The following is a 20487-nucleotide window of genomic DNA, read 5'->3' on the forward strand; positions in this document are numbered from 1 at the left end:
ATAGTCGGGCTCTCATAGGCAGATGGGATCCTTGTAATCCATCTGCCTATGCTCTGACGGCTTCTGAGTAGTCACTTTTTGTCACTTTTTTGGTGTCCTCAAGTAACTAAAGTCACTTTTTTTGCGCACCTCGTCGCGGCCGACCCCTGCTCTGATAAAGCTTTTATGCGCTTTTCTTGCCACATTGGCGGGAGAACCAGTGCGTTTTTTTGTGGGTATTTTTTTGTTTTGTTTTAAATTTCCTACTAGCGTAATTTGGGCTGTTTCCTATTATGCTGTCTTAGCGCAGACGTAAGGACACAAGTTTCAAACAAATATAAAAAAAACTGATCGTTTTTAGTGGCGATTTTGGGTCTCTACTCGCAATCGATTTCGTTTTAGTTTCTTCTCGACAATCGACTGTGACATGACAATCGACAGGAAATTAACTCTGGCAATCGACTTAACCTCTTAAGTTTCAAACAAATCAAGGAGAATTTCGTTTTTGCCACATTTTCAGACTTGTGATCGCAAAGACAAGAGGGATAGATCTGTGCATATCCCAGCTACAATCTAATCACCTTGTTTATTTCTTATTTTCTTTCAAGTCTATCTAAATATCTCAAAGTGTAAGTTATGACACGAGCAACACTCGGTTGATTAATTGCGATGCTACTGACAAGGCTGATCACACGCACAACAACTGCCTCCCCCCCCCCCACCTCCTGCCCCTACATCATTTCATTCATATCCAATGCTTTTTTTTTTGCTTCGACTCTATTTTTAAAGTTAATAATACCTAGCACCCAACAACATCTGCATTCCCCCGTAGATTTTTAATCATTCATTTCAAATCAAGTTTTTATTGTTAATAGTGCTCATCTTCCTCAGAACCCCGACATCCGTACACATGCTCTGCCTCCTCTCTTACTAGCTTAGTATTCCTCGGGACTACAAGATTTTTCCGCTTCACCCCCCCCCCCAGTACACGTCATTTTATTCACTTTTTACAATGCTTTAATTTTTCCTTTGACTCTATATTTAGACAGGGGCGTCGTTTGGGGGTGGCAAGGGGGGCAGTTGCCCCCCCCCCCAATAACGTGGAGAGAAAAAATAATATGCATCCCATGCCCTTTGACTATCCAGATATGGACCCCTCTTCCCCCCCCCCCCCCGATAAAAATGCTGGATATTCGCCCCTGTTTGTAGAATTAGGGATGCTTTGCCCTTCCACCCCACAATATTTTTCTTTCAAGTCTGAGTTTATTTAAATAGTACTGAAAACTAATCTTCTCTCTAAAAGATGCTGAGTATTTATTTATTTTCATCTCTTTCTTTAAGTAACAATTATAATTTTCTCTTAGTAAAAGCCACTAACGTACATATGCTTATTCAAGTCTAATTTTTATTTTTATTTCGAGTCTGATTTGATTTACATATTAATGACTTAAAACGCTCTATTTAAAATTTATTTAATTCCCCATAATTTCTCAAAGCCTGATTTTACATGCTTATTACTTACTTCCAGATTTAATACCAACTGACAAATAGCTCAGAGAAAACTTTTTAAGTCACTATGATAAAATAGATTCCTCTCGAGTTCGTGTGGCGAAATTTAACCATCTCGAGTCAACACTGACGACACATCAGGGGCAAAACTCAGCATGCAAATCTGGAAAACTATGACGTAATTAAAGCCCCTCGAGTCCTTACCGGAAACTCAACAAAGGAAAACTCAGCATACACACAAGAAAACACTGCCCGAAAAAGGGGCGTTCAATTTTTGTTGTACAAAACAATAATTTTAGTCCTAAGGATGTCAAAAGTCTATCAAAAATCTGTAGCTCCTATTCGAAATGATTTCGATCTTTGCGGGCAGCAAGTTCATACAACGAAATATCAAGTGAAAAAATAGTTTCATTGTACAAGGAACTGTCAATGAAATTTTACTTATCATAGGCAGCGCAATCGCGCTGCCTAAGTAACGAACGATGTCGGCACAACCTATTGTTTATTATTTATTTTTTGGTTTCAGACCAGGGCACTTCGTATCGAAGGAGTTGTCGTAGAAACTTCGTAAAGGGCTCATTCGATTGGAAATTGGAGTGGCTTGTGCCCTTTTTAATAGTGAAAGTGATTGGAAGGAAACTAAAACCCCTTCCATGCCCACAATTTCCCCAAACACATCCAATCAAAATTTTGAGATAGCCATTTTGTTCAGCGTAGTTGATTTCCGAATAGAAATTATGTTTTTGAGGAGGACACTCCCCCATAGCCCTCAGGGCAAGGGTTGTAAGTTATTCCCTGGGGGCATATAAGGTTTTTAAAGAAAGCTTTGTCGTAGAAACTTCAAAAAGGGCTCATTCGATTGGAAATTTAAAGGGTTAGTGCCCTTTTTAATAGTCGAAAGTGATTGGAAGGTAACTAACACCCCTCTCTCGCCCACCATTTCCTCAAACACATCCAATATAAATTTTGAGAAAGCCATTTTCTTCAACATAGTTAAAATTTCTTGAAATGAGGTCTTCAATGATGGCAATCCCTTCCTTCCCTCAGCGCCCGAAGGACCGGATTTCTAACTTATGCCCTGGAGGTCTATAAGGTTCTTATAGACAGTGTTGTTGTAGGGAGTTCGAAATAGGCTCGTTGGATTGGAAATTGAAATGGCTAGTGCCCTTTTTAATAGTCGAAAGTGATTGGAAGGCAACTAAAACCGCCTCCACGCCCACCATTTATCCAAACACATCCAATCAAAATTTTGAGATAGCTATTTTGTTCAACGTAGTTGAAAGGTCCGGAAATTATATCTGAGGATGACACTCCCCCCACAGCCCTCAGGGTAAAGGTTGTAAGTTATGCCCTGGGGGCACATAAGGTTTGTATTGAAAGCTTTGTCTTGGAAACTTGAAAAAGAGCTCATTCGATTGGAAATTCAAAGGACTAGTGCCCTTTTTAATAGTCGAAAGTGATTGAAGGGCAACTAACCCCCCTCTCATGCCCACCATTTCCCCAAACTCATCCTATCAAAATTTTGAGACATCAATTTTGTTCAACGTAGTTGAAAGTTCTGGAAATTATGTCTTTGAGAATGGAACCCCGCTCCCCCCAGCCCTCAGGGTAAAAACTGGAAGCCATGTCCTGGTAGCATATAAGGTTTTTATATATACTGTTTTTATAGGAACTTCAAAAGGGCCCATTTAATCGAAGACTGAAAGGGTTAGTGCCTTTTTTAAGGTCTGAAATGGATAGAAGGGCGACCAACGCTTCACTCGCTCCTGCCATTTCCCCAGAGACTTCCAATCAAAATTTTGAGATAGATTTTGTTTAACGTAGTTGAAAGTTCTGGAAATTAGATCTTTGAGGATGACAAACCCCTCACAGCCCTCAGGGCATAGGTTGTAATTTATGTCCTGGGGCATATAAGGTTTTTATAAAAAACTTTGTCGTAGAAACTCAAAAAGGGCTCATTCGATTGGAAATTGAAAGGGCTGGGGCCCTTTTTAATAGTTGAAAGTGATTGGAAAGCTTGACATTTTTATAGTAAAGATCGATGTGGGTACAATGTATTATTTTTTTTCTTTCTTTTTTTGTTTAGACCAGGGCACTTCGTATCAAAGGAGTTGTCGTAAAAACTTTGAAAAGGGCTCATTCAGTTGAAAATAGAAAGGAACAATGCCCTTTTTAATAGTCGAAAGTGATTGGAGGGCAACTAATCCCCTTCCCACGCCCACCCTTGTTTAAAAACTAAATGTTGCCTTAAGATTAAATCGAAATGCACCCTGTTAATGCTAATTCCCAATAAGGCATCCCAGCATTATCCTAAGAACGACTGAGGGTATAATTTCAAACTTTCGGGGCTACTTCTGCTCTTAAGATTTCATCAAATCAAAATAGCGTAAGTGTATCCAAGCCATCAAAGAAAGTAAACATATTTTTTGCAAATGGTCTAATGTTTTCCATTTCAGGTCGACTAGAGGAGGTATGAAACTAAATTGAACACTTCTATTTGTGTACACATTTTTAGAGGAGTATACGTTATTAAAAATTGCTGAAAATTTATCTCCAGCATACAATTAGTAAGCCAAACTAAAACCTTAAAAAAATGAAAAGATTAAGTATTATTTTTTTTCCCCTGAAAAGACTATGTCAATATAAAACGAACAGAAATTAAGAAAACTTTTTCACAAAATAGGTTTGTCAAAGAAAAGTAAAGAGCTCCATTAAACCAAAAAAGAGCAAAACTAAAATCAAATAATTTATCAAGCGTAAAACTACCACAAATCAGTATCGATAAATAAATGAATCCCAAAATCAACAGAAGTTACAACAAATAACCGAGTCAAACTCAAAACGACCAAAAATTAACACGAGTAGGGCTCAAAACCCCTATGCCTTCACAAGACTAGAATATAATTTTCATTTGACTGAAAAAAACACAAATGAATGTGCATTGTCAGTTTAATATACATATGCTGATATTTAGTAATCAAAATGCTAATATCATTTGATATTAAAGTTATAAAAGTAAAAACATTTATATTTTTTCAGTAAAGTGCAAATAATGTTCTGGCCTTGGGAAGGCATAGGGGTTTTGAGCCCTACTCATTTTAATCTCTGCTCGTTTTTTGAGTTTGACTCGGTTATTTATTGTAATTTCTGTTCGTTTTGGGTTTCATTTATTAATTGATGATGATTTGTGGTAGTTTCACGCTTGGTAGATTATTTGACTTTATTTTTGCTCATTTTTGTTTTAATGGAGTTCTTTACTTTTCTTTGAAAAACTTATTTTGTGAAAAAGTTTTCTGAATTAACCCATTAAAAAGGTGATGAGGGGTCAGGTGACTTTTTCTTCGAGAAGTCTTTCTCAGACTCGTGTTTATGATTTTATTCTTTCTTTCAATTTGAAACATTTTGGAAGTTAAGGTCAAATTTTTAAACATCGTGGGACTCTTGGACCTAGATCTACCCCCATCTCCTCTATTTCAGCTTTTTGGTGTCTGGCCGTCAAAAACCGTTCTTGCTTATAAGGCGGTTATCCCTGGAAGGGTAAGGATCCCTTATCATCCTCTCCTCATTTCACTCAAGCTTTGCAAGCACGATTACCAACCCTGTGTAGCTGGTTGATGCCGACCACAGTAGCACCAAGGAGAACTCAATATTATTCATTCTTTTTCTTTTTTTAGGCTCATCATCTCAACGATTTAGTGCAGCCATGTCGGTGGTGAATCTCTTAATACGCCCAGTTTCAGCTATAGTTTTGTACAGAATCTCACAAGAGCGACAAGGAGACTGGGGTGGGTTGGGAGCTCAGTTCAATAACCTATTCGGTAAGTTGATCCGACGTTCAATCCTCAATCCAATCTAAAGTCAAGATTCGCATTCTTAGACAAATCTAGTGTGCTATTTTATCAGGTTTTTTTTTCCCTAGACTTAATAAGGGACTAAAGGTTGTGGTAGCCAGTCTCTAATAAATCTTATAGTGTGTCATATCTTATACCTCACTTTAGTCTATTTTAAACCTTATTTTTTCGTGTTTCTACATCAGAAATAAATTAATCAGAGAAAAACAACTTTTGTTTACAAGTTTATTAGAGTTAAGACCCTGAAAATTTATAAGGAAGTTCGTAATCAGATACAAATATTTGGATATTCTCCTCTTATTTTTGTGTTAATACTGATATGCCGAGTAGCAATTAAAACACTATCAATCATCTATCAAAGCTATTACAGGCAGAAGAACAGAAACCACGCATTACATCAACTTATAAAAATTAAGGGAGAGCAAAACTGAGGGGATTGAAGAGAAGTAAAGCAAGAAGAGAGAAAAAAAAAGAAATAGAGATTTAAAAGCATGAGGAAAAGAGGAGACTGTATGTGTTTCTTCACAATATGTTTTGACACGGTGAAGTAAGCGTATTTTGCCTATGACCTAAAGTATGTCGTGTCCACTTTGCTTAAATCTTTCAAAACGCCACCCTGGCCACCAATACATTTTTGTAATCTGACGTTCCGAATTTTCTCAGGAATTTTCTGAGATTTTGTGGGGGAAGGGGGGGGGGGGGTGGTTAGGAAAAAAATACTGTACATGAGTATTACCAACAGTTTTATTATGTTTTTTTTTTCGAATGACCTGCAAAAATGCCTTTATTCTATCTCGTCTGAAAATGTCTCAAGCTTCTTTCAGCTATGCATTTGCCTCTTAACAAAAGGCACTGTGGCTGCAGTATAGGTAATGGTTGGCTGTATGTGGTCCATGGTCCGTACCACAATATATGCCTGATGAATATGAAATTTTTTTAAATCTTGTCTATAAACACCTCCTATTTATTGTGCCAGTGTAAGATATTTTTTCATTGTTGCTCTTATTCCCACACATACATATTAATAAGTAAAAAAATTGCTACGCAACTCATCATTCGGGTTGCGACTAAATCAAGTTTTCTACAAAAAGCCAGAAATTCTGCGAATTCAGAAAAATCGTTTGAATTTAGAGAAGAAGTCAGATTTCTCTCTTTTTAGGCAAGCACATTATTTGAAATACATTAAAAAGGGAAAATCTATGCTTTTGGTTACGAAACATGTGCGAGATTGTTTTTCTGGCTTTTCTTCTTACCATTCAATACCAGGGTTGATAATCTTGTTTTCTTCTATTTTTCTTTTCTTCACTTTTGACTGATGCTGTTCTTTTATTGTTTCGCGAACACTAGCTAAGCCAATGTTCCTCGTCTATTACTTCTTCAAAGGATGACTGTGAGGTGTAGAGGATTGCGATAAAACTTAGACAGAATTATTCTTGTCGATATAGATATTTCTGAAGTACATTGAATTGCAGCTGATGACCCTAGTAGAAACTGCCATGCGTGTTCTTTAACGGTTAAACCCATACCAGAAATACGTTTTGAAGTATGTTCCTTTCCATTCAGAAGCCATGACTAAGTTGAGTGGCTACAAAGAAACATTGGACATGCTGAAATAACCTCACAGACAATCTCTTCTTTTTTCGTCATTTGACAAAGTTCTCACAAGTTTTACTGAAGTATTTCAGACTGAAAAGTCTTTAATGTGTACCGTGTTTACCTAGAGTTGTCACCCTGCACTAGTTTTGGTAGACAGATTTATAGAGCCAGACGTTATAGTAAGAATGCGATTTAAAACGAGCATTTTTATAAAAGCAGCTCATACCAGGCTCTTGAAAGTGTGGGAGCTTGTTTTGGAGTAAATGACGATTTTAAACATTTAAGCTAAGTAGACGCAATGCGTTTCAGGTCACAGGTAACCTGTAACCTGATAACCCTCGGATTCAGGATTTATTTTAAAGTATTTTCGTTGCATCACACTAGAGAATAGAAAAAAAGATATTGCAGAAATTGCCGTATTTATGCCGTCTGAATCTTGTGTTGCCAGTCTACGTGATGAGTGAAGGCTTTTGTAATTAGACAATGATCCTTTTTCTGCCTATGCAAGTAGTCAACCAGTTTTGAAACGGCTTATCGTTCTGAAAGTAACGTCTAATAAAGCACAATATTGTACTGTCGCAAGTGTTGCCTCATTCTTTATCATGGCAATGAGTTTGGAAAGAGGAAGTCGGTAAAAGTGATTTTGACGACAGAGTCTTTATGGGATTTAAGGGGCTCATCAATGGAATGACTGTGTGTGGAGGAATCTAAATTCCTTCTGATAACAAACAAGCTACCTCGACTAGCCTGGAGCGCCAGCGCAAGTTACGTGCATATCTAGAGGCTGAAAATGTGAAGAAATCGAAAGAACAGCATGCAAAATAGTTAGCAGAATAGGGAGGAAGAAAGAGCCTCAAAATGGATTAGAGGAGCAACAATTTAACGCCAAAGAAGCGGAAGTTTTTTAAAGGAATTTCAATAAGAGGAAGTCCCAATTCATTCATATGCTATCGAAGAAATAAATATTAGTTTCGAGTAACATATTACTTGGAGCCTGTCTATATTTTTGCGCTTTTTTTGGTAGCTTTGCGACTAAAAAAAAATTGTTATGGGTCACTGTAATGATGATGCAAGTATATGAACTGACTATTTTGGATGCTAGTTTTAGAGAAAATGCTCTCTCTGAGCCTAATCAAGAAGTTATTTGTCAATTTTTTCTGACGTCTTTAACTTAGTTCTTCTTCTTTGGCAAAAAGCACGGTATTGGCTGATTGTTTTGTTGTTGTTTTTTTTTTTTGGGGGGGGGAATGTCACATTAGTGAGTTAGCGCGTAAGTAACTAGAATAAACAGTAACAAGTACATAACATAACAAGTATGTTTTGATATATATACCGTTGGTTTATCTAAAAGTGAGCGTTTAGAGTTGCCTAATACCTGACAGTGTGTGAGAACCAACCTTTTCATTTAGCATACAATAAGAGGAAAAGTTTACTTAGACACATCGAATCCATGCTATTCTTCTGAAATGGAAAACCATATTAGGGTAATTTTAGAGCCAGCAGAATCATTGCTATTCTTGCTTCAGACATGCCCTAAACATGATCAAGCGCATTGGAGTTAATTGTTGAGTTGATGTCTGCAGAGTAACCAGCAGGGCTCATGTCAAAACATATTATAGAATGACAGAAACTCAATTAGTTACTGTATTCTACAAATAAACGTAATGCTTTTGTATAAATCTATTATCTGTGCTTTTATCTTTACCTAAAGTAGTTTCTGAAATGTAATATTTAAATGTATTATGTTTTAACATTTATTTTTTTTCATTCCGTCATTACATTCCTCCAAAGGCGCCCATAAGCTGAATTACAGGGGGGGGGAGCAAACCTCGTCTAATTGGCACTTTTAATGCTATATAATAGAAAATCTCAGAACAAAAATATAAAAATAAGGCAGCATCATTCAGCTGGGGGGGGGGTTGGTCGCCCCCCTGCCTCCCCCCCTATGGGCGCCCATGCATTCCTCGTTGTTTCTACTCTTGTTAAAAGCCTCTTGCCTTTATTGCTATTCTCCTGCTCAGTGTGTGAGAAACTACTACATTCTTAATTTCAAAATTGTGTTTATCATTTCTTTCTTCTTTTTTAGCTCCAACTGTACGACGAGATCCATATGAGGACATCGATCGAACTGGACCCGCACCAACAATTGCAACGCCTCCGGGGCCTTAAAACATTTTTATTTGTTTATGTTGCATGTCTGTTATCCTTGTGTGTTTGTGCCTTCTTATATTTAGCTAATTATGAAGGCTTTAGTCATGGTTGGTTTTAAGAAGGACTGAAATAATATAGAGTAAATCTGATGCATCGATCAAGTAAAATTCAGTGATAAAGAGAGAAAACGGTGTAGATACTTTCTATCTATTTTAATCGTAAATTTAGAGGCTTGAAAAAAAAGTTATTACAGGTAATTAGAAAACAGTCCTTAATATGATCTCAGCATAGATTCAATTATTATAGTTCAGTATTTATTGAATATAGAAGTATGTTTCTCTGAAATTTAACTAAACAGATACACATCATTTGATGTATTTGTCAAAATATGTTTATAAATAGTGACAAAGTAGTCGCCAGCTAGCCTTAAACTAACAGATATGTAGTGTTTCAGCCAGTTGACACAAAGGATAAAATCCTAGAATAAAACACTATCGTATCTGTACCTATCCTTTGATCTTTTGTTGTTCTTTGATCTTTATTTACATATCTCTGTATCTGTATTTCTTTGCTGAATCTCTATTCAAGCGTATTCAGATTTTTTTTTTCTGTGTTTACTATTCTTGGCATTGTCATTAATTTCATTTGGTTGGGAAGAAGTTAACTAGTTTACAGAATAAGCTATGTATGTTCTTAGTTCAGGGCTTTCCAAAAGTTATTCACGATAGTTATCTCGTCGTTGCTAAATGTTTTATTTTAAAAACATGAATTTTACGGGGATTTTTCTTCTTTAAAAAATTTTTTTTATTAGGCTCTTGGAGAAATTGTAAAACAATATAGAAGCCAAGATGTTGCCTTTTTTATGGAGATACCATGAGTCCCTCAAGTTTCGGATGGTAGCCCCTGTAAAATGTAGATTTGCCAAAAAATTAAGCACATTTTATCTTCTCTTTTCGGAAAAGGCATTTAAGAAGTAGCAAAAATAGGCTTGGTTGGCATAGAAGTAACCCTTCAAATCCTTGCAACTGTTGATTGGCTTTCTCTTATTTTATGGTAAAGATAAATTTAATTCATTTTTGTGTGGAATCTAAAAATGTAACGTGTTCTGGGAAGTTTCCACTAGAAACTTGGAGTCACCTCAGGTATCCCCGTAAGTAGGACACCGAGGCTCCTTCTATATCATATTTAAATTTATCTCTTAAAGCCCAGTGGCTTTCATTTGCACATCAGCAGAAAATGACTTTCGGATCAGAGGTCGTACCTTCATAATATAAACTCTATCGGAAATTTTTGATAAATCGAAAATTAATATTGACAAAAAAAACTGATACTAAAAAGAAGGATTTAATTTAAAACTGTGCCAGTAAGTAAAATAAAACTTTTCTTGTAGTAACCGCTTGGAAAGCTAAAAATAAGTTTAATCAATTTGACAAAGCACTAACTGTTTCAGTTAATTTGTATTATTCTTTCGTTGAGTGACTTAACCCTTTCCCGGACCAATAGTATCTTCCTGTATAACCTTCTGATTCCTTTCTCATGAATAATGTAGTTCGCATTAAACTAACCAACAGAAAGTGTCTAGTCCTTGATTTGATTTAGTGACAGCAATCATTTTTCAGTAGTTTTAAGCCTCGTTCAATTCAAGAAGCTAGTTGTCATCTTCCGATGTATTTTATTCTGGATCGCTTCCCGTTGGGATTGATTTTTTCTTGGAATAATTTTTTTTTAAGATAATGTTTCAAGTCATTCCTTGTCAGCAGCGAGTTAAACTCTGTGCAGTTTCAGACAGCTTGTCTCTGACATAATTTTGAGAAGACACTAATAATGCTTACTAAAAATATGTGCTTTCTCAGTAATATCAATTTTTAATTGTCAATTAATGTCGTTTTATCCATCATCCAGGCTTGGCTTCACAAATCTCAAATCGAGCAAAGCTTTATTATGTTTTTAGCTAAAATATTATTAACTGAACTAGGTTAACTCTAGTGATAGAAAACTATTCTAGTCCTTAGATCTTAGTCTTGTGTAAAAATTATATGTAATAAGGTAGTAAAGTAGAACTGAAACAAAAAATGAAACTGCTAGCTAGCAGAGAAAAAATAAACAATTAAAATTTATAATAACTTCAATTTTTGTTTAATCAAAATGTCTTTTTTGCAAATGATTCAATATAACATTGTTTTTTAAGCACGACTTTGTTATCATTGTTGTTATATACCGGCTCCGAAATTTGGACACGCTCAAACAAAGTGAACACATTCTCTATTTTTCAATTTTCAAATTAGTCTTAATTTTTTAGCAGAGCTATATCAATTTTGATGCTTTATATGTGTCAATTTGTTATAACAAAGTCGTTGTAATTAGCCAAATGCCTTCGTAAAAAAACATTTGGGGAATCATTGTAAAATCGTGGTTGTCTGGCCAGTGTTTTCTTTCCCTTTTTTTGTATCTATTGCGAAGGCACTTTTTCATCTTACTGCATACAATCTTTCCTTTTGTGCATTAGCTTTTTTGCTTTAGGATTTTCTTCGTATGTTTGTAGTCTTTTTATCGTTCAGTGTATCCAGTCTTGGTTCAAACTCAATGTTTGCATTTTGGATAGTAATATTCGTGTAAATCGTGTTTACTTTTCCTCACTAGTATTGGATGTTTTTCTTCTTTGGTAATTTTTTTTCGTTATGCATTTTAAATATTCGAGTGTTAGATGAGTGTCAATTTACAAATTGTTTTGAAAGTGCTCAAAAAAACATGTAGCAGAAACCTCTTATCTCGGTTATCACAGAAAAAAAGTTAATAACTGATAAACAGCACAGTACATGCTTTGGATCTTCTTGTGAGATAGGTAAATTTTTCTCTTGGATTCTGTAAAATTCCCTAATCCTTGTTCAAAATCGAATTTCTATTGTTTTTGTACTTTTCGGTTTTTTTTCAGGTAATGCATTTCAGTTTTATACGGTCGTTCCACATCATAAGTATGAAAACATCTTCGCGCTTTTAATACCACTTCTTTTTTAAATTTCTACTCATTTTCGCAAAATGAAAAAAGCTCGCGGCTGTTGTTGGACAACTGAGTTACGCGGTTTCTAATTGTCATTGCTTGGGAGACGAAGATACGTAATTTCTCTCTTGTCAATATCTTAAGCACTACAGACCTGAGAAGAGTAAGTACAAGTTGACTGTTTGATTTATGCTTGTCACTGAGGATATGTTGAATATCAAGAAGCGTCTGTTCCGCCCCATTTTGCATTCCAGTTTATAAACCTTATCAACTTATGTGTTTTTTGTTTTCAAAGAATAAACTAATGGCAGTTTATTGATGTTTTCCTTCCCCTTTTTTCAGCGTAAACTTCGAATTAGGTATTGGTTTAGAAAAAGAGGGGGCACGTGGAAATATGATCAGGTAGGAGCAACAATCGGGTCCGTGCCCTACCAAACCCTAATAGAGTCGGTGAAATTCAACTTTTTCCGCGTTTTGTTGACGTTTTCCTCCCTCCGAAATAAAATGTTGTGTGTATATGTGTGTACTGAGGTTGAACGGTATCGTCTAGGAAACATAAATTTTGCAAGAATAATTAGCTTTTTAGTCGTCAAACCCAATCTCCGAAATGAGAAAGGTTTGGCGGGAATTCCTTTTTTGCCCTAATACAGTCTCAAAAAAGAGGAATATCACGAAGTAAAGATATTTATTTCAATAAAAGAAAAATTAGCTTAGGCTATTATGAACTAGTTTCAAAATATTTGAATAAAATATCGACCTTAAACTGATACAAGTTATGCACAAAATTAAGCAAACAAGGAACTAGTGTGGACGTCGACGTTTTAAACGTAGCGACTTTGCATATTTACCGAAAAAACTAAAATCATCATTACCTACAAATATTATCAATAATTCCTTTGACGCTTCATTATACAATGCAGCAGGGTTAGTGAACAAGCTCATGACATATTTACTATATTGCAGAACGGCTGGCATAAACGCAATAAAAATGTCTGCCAATGTGGCTGTGATAATTTTAAAGGCGCCGTGCTATAAGGTTTTTAAGAGGGGGGGGGGCTTAAATTTTGGAATTTTCATTGATATTAATGACGATATATTTTTGTCATATGGCAAAAACAGTTTTGATCATTAATTCATTTTCCACGAGTGAGAAACGGATATGTAATAATCTTTGGAAAAAAAGCTTTTAAGCATTCAGTGGCAAATAAGATGTACAAAAAGGAGCTCGACCGATCCTGTTTTAAGTACTGTTTTAAGTTTACGGGGATAGATTCTAAATCTCGGTAAAAAAAATCGCATAATGCCATTTGAATCACGGCAATCAGGTTCTGTTAGAAGCTTACTAATACATGAAAGACAAATTGATAATTGCCTTAGATGAAGCCAATTCATAACCTAATGCTGGTCAATTATTACGCAAATATCCCTAGCAATTCTTTCCGTCACGTCTCAATTCTTTTCAGTCATGTATTTCACTTACTAGCCTATTCAAAAACTTGCGAGTCAATTTGGGGATCGTCCTGAAAGATTATCATGTAAAAATTATCTGATGCAATAGTTATTGTCAAAAAGAACTTACAGAAGCAATACACCCTACCTATTTCCCGATCTCAAAATAGTACACTCGTACCCTTGGACAAAGTACTTATTATTTTGTCTTCTTTTTTTTTGCAATTTCATAACTTGCATGACGAGAAGAAGCGGACAATCACTAAACACAGCAAAACTGTTATCAAGCACAAAGAGCATGGTTTAGTTCTACAACGTTAGCTCAAAAGACCAATTTCTTTTCCTCTGAAATAAAGGTTTTGGAAGTAGAGTTTCGGTAAGGGAAGGGGGCTGCGTGTCACGCGTCCTTTCTCTGATGACGAATAAAAACGACTTTCTATTGGTCCCCACAATTGTGAGTTATTTTTAAAAGGATAGTACACACAGAGGGAGGGGTTTAAGACTCAACAGGGAAATTGAATAAAATGGGCCTGAAATTCATTTTGGGTAACTGAATCCTCAGCCCAAAGATTTTTATGACTCCTACATTCCACTTTTCCATTTTCTTTGGCGCATAAAAAAAAAGAATGAAGGACCAGGAGGATTTGAATATTTATGCAATCTTTTTTTCTTTCAGGAAAACTCGATTCAGAGTAAAAATGATAACAGATCAGTGCGAAAATAAAATTAAGGTATCGAAACAACCCGTCACACGAGAACTAAAACTCACAAAAACAAAACTAATGACTCATTTAGTTCTATGTTAAGCTTCTTTCACACGCGCCTCTAATAAAAAACGCTTGCTCTTGAAAAGAGAAACTGATTGTCATGACTATTCTTCACTCGACTTTAGTACAGAAGGTACGGCAGGATTTTCAACAAAAAGTTTCAACTGGAAACGTTGTGTCTATACAAAGGTTTACACAGTATATTTTCTTAAAATACAAAGCTGTCCAATGTACTTTTTTTTAAATATATTTAAATCTTTTTTACTATTAAAGACCTGTTTTTCAACTTTGTTTCATGCTTCAAAAAACAATGCTCCAATACGACAAATGAACTCAATCAATACATAAGCGGAGTTGATCTAGTCTCATTTAAACTATTAAGCAAAGGTGCCCGAATAGAAACAATCACCTGTGTGCAAGAGGGCTTTGATCGATAAAACACTTTTCAATAGTTTTCCTCAAAATAAACATCAGAAAAATGTCATTCTAACACAGAAAAATGATTTGATTGGCTTAAACCATCGCAAGGTAAGGACAAGCGCCAACTTTGGATATGCTAATAGATTCATTTTGTCAAAAATTTCAAACTTTGCACTTCCATTCCAGACAATGTGATTTATATAACAGAGGCATAATCTTAGTTTCACAAAACTACGTTCTTTCGTACTCAACAGACAATCATGTTAAATGTAGCAATAATAACAAACCGAATAATATAAGCTGATAAATACATATACCAATAAGCGAAAATACAACTTATTTTCTCACGACAAAAACCAAGCTAAAACTTGAAAGGAACAAGTTGAAAAACCTACATTCATTTGCTTTAGGACAGAAAATTTTCAACCTAGGAATTTAAGTGCTTCTTCTTAAGACGCACATATCAATCCTTATAATCTGTAATTTGGCTAAAAGCTGCCTCCTTAAACAAGAAGTTTTTGAATCGGATGCGACAATCCAAATAGTATCTACTCAGAAGAAGATTTTGCATGAAGCTGAAAAAGACCTTTTGGTCGTTTGGTAGTTAATAAAGAATAGATTTTTGAAATAACTGTGCTATCTTATATTTCTGACGTAAAGTTGAAACAAACATTAAATTATTTACGCCATTTTTAATTCTTCAAAAAGAATATGTGGGTTTTCTTACAAGGACAATTTTTCCAAGATCTTTAAGACACTGTAAAAAAAAATTACCGGCATTAAAAGACTTTACAGGCAAGTAAAGAAGATGTGTCCCATTTTTTAACCACCAAAAAATGTCAAAAGTATTTTTGAATACCCACGTGAAATACTTCGAAGCGCAGTAGTCCAATTGATTCTGTAGGCTAATTTTTGAAGAGTGAGCTATAAATCTCAGTTTGACCAAAAAGCGTGCATAATAAGTTTTGAATTGCTCTAACTGAGTCGCGGTTATTTTCTTACATTTATTTAGTATTTAAAACTTGCTCTCAAATGTTGGAGTTGTGTAGTTCTCTCCTTAGCATGTCAATATACACAGAGGGGCTCTAAAATCAAGCGAAATAACACATGGCTAAGATACAAAAAAAAATGATAATAATTAGCATTTCAAGCCAAATATACCTGTTTATGTATTAGCACTTAGCCTTTAATTTACTAGTTTCTTTTTGTTCTGTAAGAAAACATAAATTTTTTCTTGCATGGTCATAACCAAAAATAACCAGGAATAAATGTGATCATTGTCCAAAAAAAGCCTGTGTCCCCTCTGAAAAACATATAGGGAATAAACAAATTTCACATGGTTACAATTAGGTTAATTCAAAATTAAATGGATATGTGCTTGAATATTCTTAGCAAGTATGATATAGTCTATTAAAAAATTATGATATTCTTGATATTAAGGGCTAATTAAAGAGGTTTCAATTGTCATTACAGTAAGTTGTTGTTTCCTCCCGCATTTATGTATATGTTACCGTGAATGTCCGATATTGGTGAATGTCTACATTCACCGGTGAATGTCAAAAATACCTTTTTTTTCTCTCCTTCGATTTAATCAGTGTTGCCAGTCAGCTTTTTTAGTTTTATGCAAGGTTTGATGGTGACAGATTGGGTTAGGTTATGTTTTTAACCCATTTCTGAAATTTATAACCTAACTTTTACCATCAAAGCTTGCATCAGACTGAAAAAGCTGATTCGCAAAGCTAATTAAACCCAAGCAGAGAAAAAGGAATTTCGGACATTCATCAGTGAATCTCGATATTAACCAGATTCCGGACATCCATAGTAACATATATACCTCATAAACTTTTGGAAAATCAAAAATAACGAGGCTTTTGGGCCTCAATTTTCTCTCCATGAGCGCCCATTGAAAAGTGAGTCTTCTTTTCACTACAATATAATGTCAAAGCGGCAAAAATCTAAATGACTTAGGGTAAGCAAAGGGATCTGAGTATAGTGAATCAGAAATTCTAAAATGCTTTCCAAAAGACGGCAGTTATTGCAACGTGACAAATCAAAGAAAAAAAAACGAATTTTAGTCATCATTTTATTCTTATTTTAGTGGTTTAAATAAGTTTATTCTCTACGTATTAAGACGCAATGACTATATATAAAAAGGGGTCAATTTCCATATAGTACTATTGTATTTTGAATAAAATAGAAGTTGAGAAGGAGGAAATTTTAATAACGGAATATGGATGAAAACAAATAAAAACAATCTTTGTTTTACATACTCAATTAGACATTAATAAATGTTGCAGATGAGGTACAATAGCAAAGAAACGAAAAAAGCAAGACAACAAACTTTGACGCAACTGACAGCTCGGTAACTGAGATATTAGCTTACAAAATGAAAGACTAGTGATTGCAGCAGCTCAATCTGCCTAAAAAGCTTTGGTTTGCTTTTTTCAGCAAGATCTTGTACAAGTTATATGAGAGATGTTGAAGGAAAATCATTTCATCTAAGATTCTAGGTCAGTAAAAATACAAAATTGATACCGCTCGAATCTCTTAGATCAGATCATACTTACAGGTCATGCCTTCTTCTAAATGAAATCTAATCTAATTTCGTCTGAAAAAAAAACTAGAATCGTACCATACAACCCTTTTTTTCTTTAATACAAAGGCATAAGAAAAACTATATAATAGTCTTAAGATGACAACTTTTTCAAGGGATCATGTGAAAGATATGACCATATTTTTTAGTACCTTTATCAGGAGATGGACATTTTATGGATAGCTACAAGTAAAAATAGACTAAAAGTGTTTGTACATCACAAACCATCTCAATGAAAAACTAACTTTTAAAAGCGCTATTGAGCACGCAAGTATAAAATACAGAGAATTTCAAACTGTGACTGTATATGAGAAGAAAGCGCGAATTTCCAGAACATATATTTTTCTAACAAAGCAAAGATTATTTTTTCCTCACACAACTGTCCAAAAAATAAAAAAAAAAATTTCAATCATATCTCAAAAATCAAAAGTAGTAGCAGCTAAATATAAAACAATCAAACATTTACTTTTATTAGAAGAGGAAAGGCTATCAAATCCTTCAGGGAGTTTTAACCCCAGGTTTTTCAAAACTTAAAAGCATAAGAGTGTTAAATAGCATTTAAAACTTCAATTCTCTTTACTGGGATGACTTAGACATTTAAAGAACGCACGTGTTGTGTTAATATAACAAAGATTAGGTTCTTATTGGCAGTGACCAGTCAAATTTCAAGAAAAACTTATTTACTGGCTTATTCTTAGTCGTGTATTTCATGGCAGAACCATTGGCACAATCGATTGCCACTTATCTAAAATTAAATTTCATTTAAACTAAAACCGTCCGTCGAAGCACCCATGTTGGGATTTTTCGAAAGGGATCAGCTTCAGAAAGCGCTAAAAAGGTACGTAATAGAGAAATAGGATAAATCGTTAAATTACGGGGATTACGTAGGGAGAAAGGTACATTCTTTGTGCCCCTCCCCCATTCATTCGTGCGTCATTTAATGTAAAAACAGCAAAATATTACAGAAGCCCAAATTTAAAATGAAAAAGGTCACTTTGCAACAATTTATAAGAAGCGAAATCATGCCGTGAGTCTGCACAGTCCCTTTCCGACTTCTTTCTCAAACGCTGAACTTCCAGTGCTTTCTTTTGCAGAAAATCACTGCAATATCAAATTGAAAAAATGGGACTTGGACAAACTTTATTTCTGAATACTGGCGCATGGATAAATTCATATCATAATTGTAGAAGACAATAAATTCCCTGTGGAAATACATTCGACTAGGAGAATAAAAGTTTTAGATATGATTATTGACACGGTGCATACTTCCTTCTTTTCAATGTCGTCTAGACCGTATACACTAAATGAACAGAAGAGTCTGACCGTTCTTTTTCAAACAGAACAAGTTTATAAGTTTGGTTAAACATGGTGGTACGGGGAATAACATAAGGCACGTAAAAACACAATACTCTATCGAACCTGCCCCAAAGATGAAATTTTTACATAAATCTAATTCTTACATTACTTGATAGGAAAGATCTCTGACTTGGAGAAGAAGAGTATTCAAATTGCTACTTATAGAGCATATAAAAATGACAAATTTTAAGCAATGCTTATAAAAGGGCAGTGACATTAAACACGTAATTATACATTTTTCACAGTGTGTTTGGATATTTCTTTTAGGACGAATTCTTAATTCCTCATAATTTATGGATGGTCAAGTCAGCCCTTTATCTATCACCTAATAAACATTTAATTCAAGCAATTTCCTCTTCCTCTAACACTTAAAACAGAATTAAGCAAACAAAACACTGCAATAAAATTTCGTTAAACTTAGCGCAAAGTAATTAAGAGACTCAAATTCAAGACGAGTGAAAATCTTCATCTGAGACCAACTCATATGAATCAGTCATTACATCAGACGTGTTTAAGTCGTCTGTATCTTCAGAAAGTTCTGGCGAAAGACGATGTCTGTTAAGCCATCTATTAACATTGTCTTGAGCACCGTCCACAGTCATAACTCTTTCCACAGGATGTATTTCAACGCTTTCGTCGCTGGTACTTTGCCTTGATTTCACCTGATCAGGTAGTAAGTTAAATTCTTCGGTTTCACTTGATTCAGGAGTTTCTATTATCTGGGGTAGGAGGTCGGTAGTGTCATCTAGCATCATTTCTCGTTGAACATCACTTACCTCTGATAGAATTAATAGAGCTTGTTGATTCATTTCAGGCACAAAGGACTCCAATACTGCACGATTAGCACTAGTACAACCTAGAAAATAAGAGCAGTCTTCCAGAATAGAATATACCCAGTTAACTAAATAGCACTAAACTAGCATTCGTCCGTGTTTCACCCTTAGACCTTAGCTGTCAGACATGGGCGCAAACACGTCAAAAACCATGCTAAAATGTTGCTAGTCATTTCCGTAAGACCCAAAAAAAAATTATTCAAGGCAGGGGAGCTTTGGGACCAATGGTCCCTCCTCTCAAAATGTCGACATTGTTCTGTATTTTCCTTCACTTTCCATATAATTTACATTTTTTAACGTTATTTTTTGTATTTGTACCTCCTCCCCCTCATCTTCAAAATTGCAGCTCCTCACCATTGAAATACATTCCTACCAATGTGCAGGGTTACTTTGTCTTTCCATTGCTAGGATAGGACATTGGCCACGATTTTAGTTTTGTTCTTGCAAACCTAGTTACACTTCAGTTATGAGAAGATATGAGTTTTGTATTAGCATAAAAACACTAAACTTCCAGCAGATTAGTTCTCTAGCAAGCTGACAATCTTTTTATTTATTTTTTTTTTTTGCCAGAGACTGGTCATGTTAATCGGTTGAAGACCAAAAGTAGCACAAAACCACTACAATAAGATAATAGTCAAGTAAAGTTTAAACTGAAAATATTTAGAAATAAAATTAAAAATTATTAAAATTAGTCCTGTTTTAAAACACGATAGCGAGAATAATAATTAATGATTGCAATAAGTATTCAATATTTTGACCTTATTTTGTCGTTTGGTTACAGACAAGCATATATGAGTACCTTTTGTCTCAAAGCCTAATTTTGAATCAAGGAAAAACGATAAGAGTGAAGAAAGAGTAAGAAGGAATTTTAAAGAGGGAAATAGAGTGTCTGAATTGTCTCAACTGCCAAATTATTCGCCTGAAAGGCAATCTGCCTAAAACCACTAGGCCTACTGGTAATGACAAATCATCGCAGGACAATGGC

General features: G+C 35.0%; 2 protein-coding genes across 3 annotated transcripts in view; one reads left to right on the top strand and one right to left on the bottom strand.

The window, feature by feature from the left end:
• LOC148954019 (type-1 angiotensin II receptor-associated protein) overlaps positions 1-12399 on the top strand; it is a 43947-nt gene extending 31548 nt beyond the window's left edge. Inside the window, exons 4-5 of the mRNA XM_089086083.1 lie at positions 5163-5306; positions 9022-12399. Of these exons, the coding sequence (XP_088942209.1) occupies positions 5163-5306; positions 9022-9104 (227 nt within the window). The 3' untranslated portion in view covers positions 9105-12399. The remainder of the gene's footprint in view (positions 1-5162; positions 5307-9021) is intronic.
• Positions 12400-12758: 359 nt separating this feature from the next.
• Positions 12759-20487, bottom strand: part of LOC148954020 (uncharacterized) — a 50785-nt gene continuing 43056 nt past the window's right edge. For both annotated transcript variants that reach the window (XM_089085748.1, XM_089085750.1), the window contains exon 5: positions 12759-19525. In XM_089085748.1, coding sequence (XP_088941874.1) covers positions 19116-19525 — 410 coding nt within the window. In that variant the 3' untranslated portion in view covers positions 12759-19115. The remainder of the gene's footprint in view (positions 19526-20487) is intronic.

Source organism: Artemia sp. Qi Xiang Cuo, chromosome 3, assembly GCF_049724085.1.
Source record: "Artemia sp. Qi Xiang Cuo chromosome 3, ASM4972408v1, whole genome shotgun sequence".
Classification (NCBI taxonomy): Eukaryota; Metazoa; Arthropoda; class Branchiopoda; order Anostraca; family Artemiidae; genus Artemia; species Artemia sp. Qi Xiang Cuo.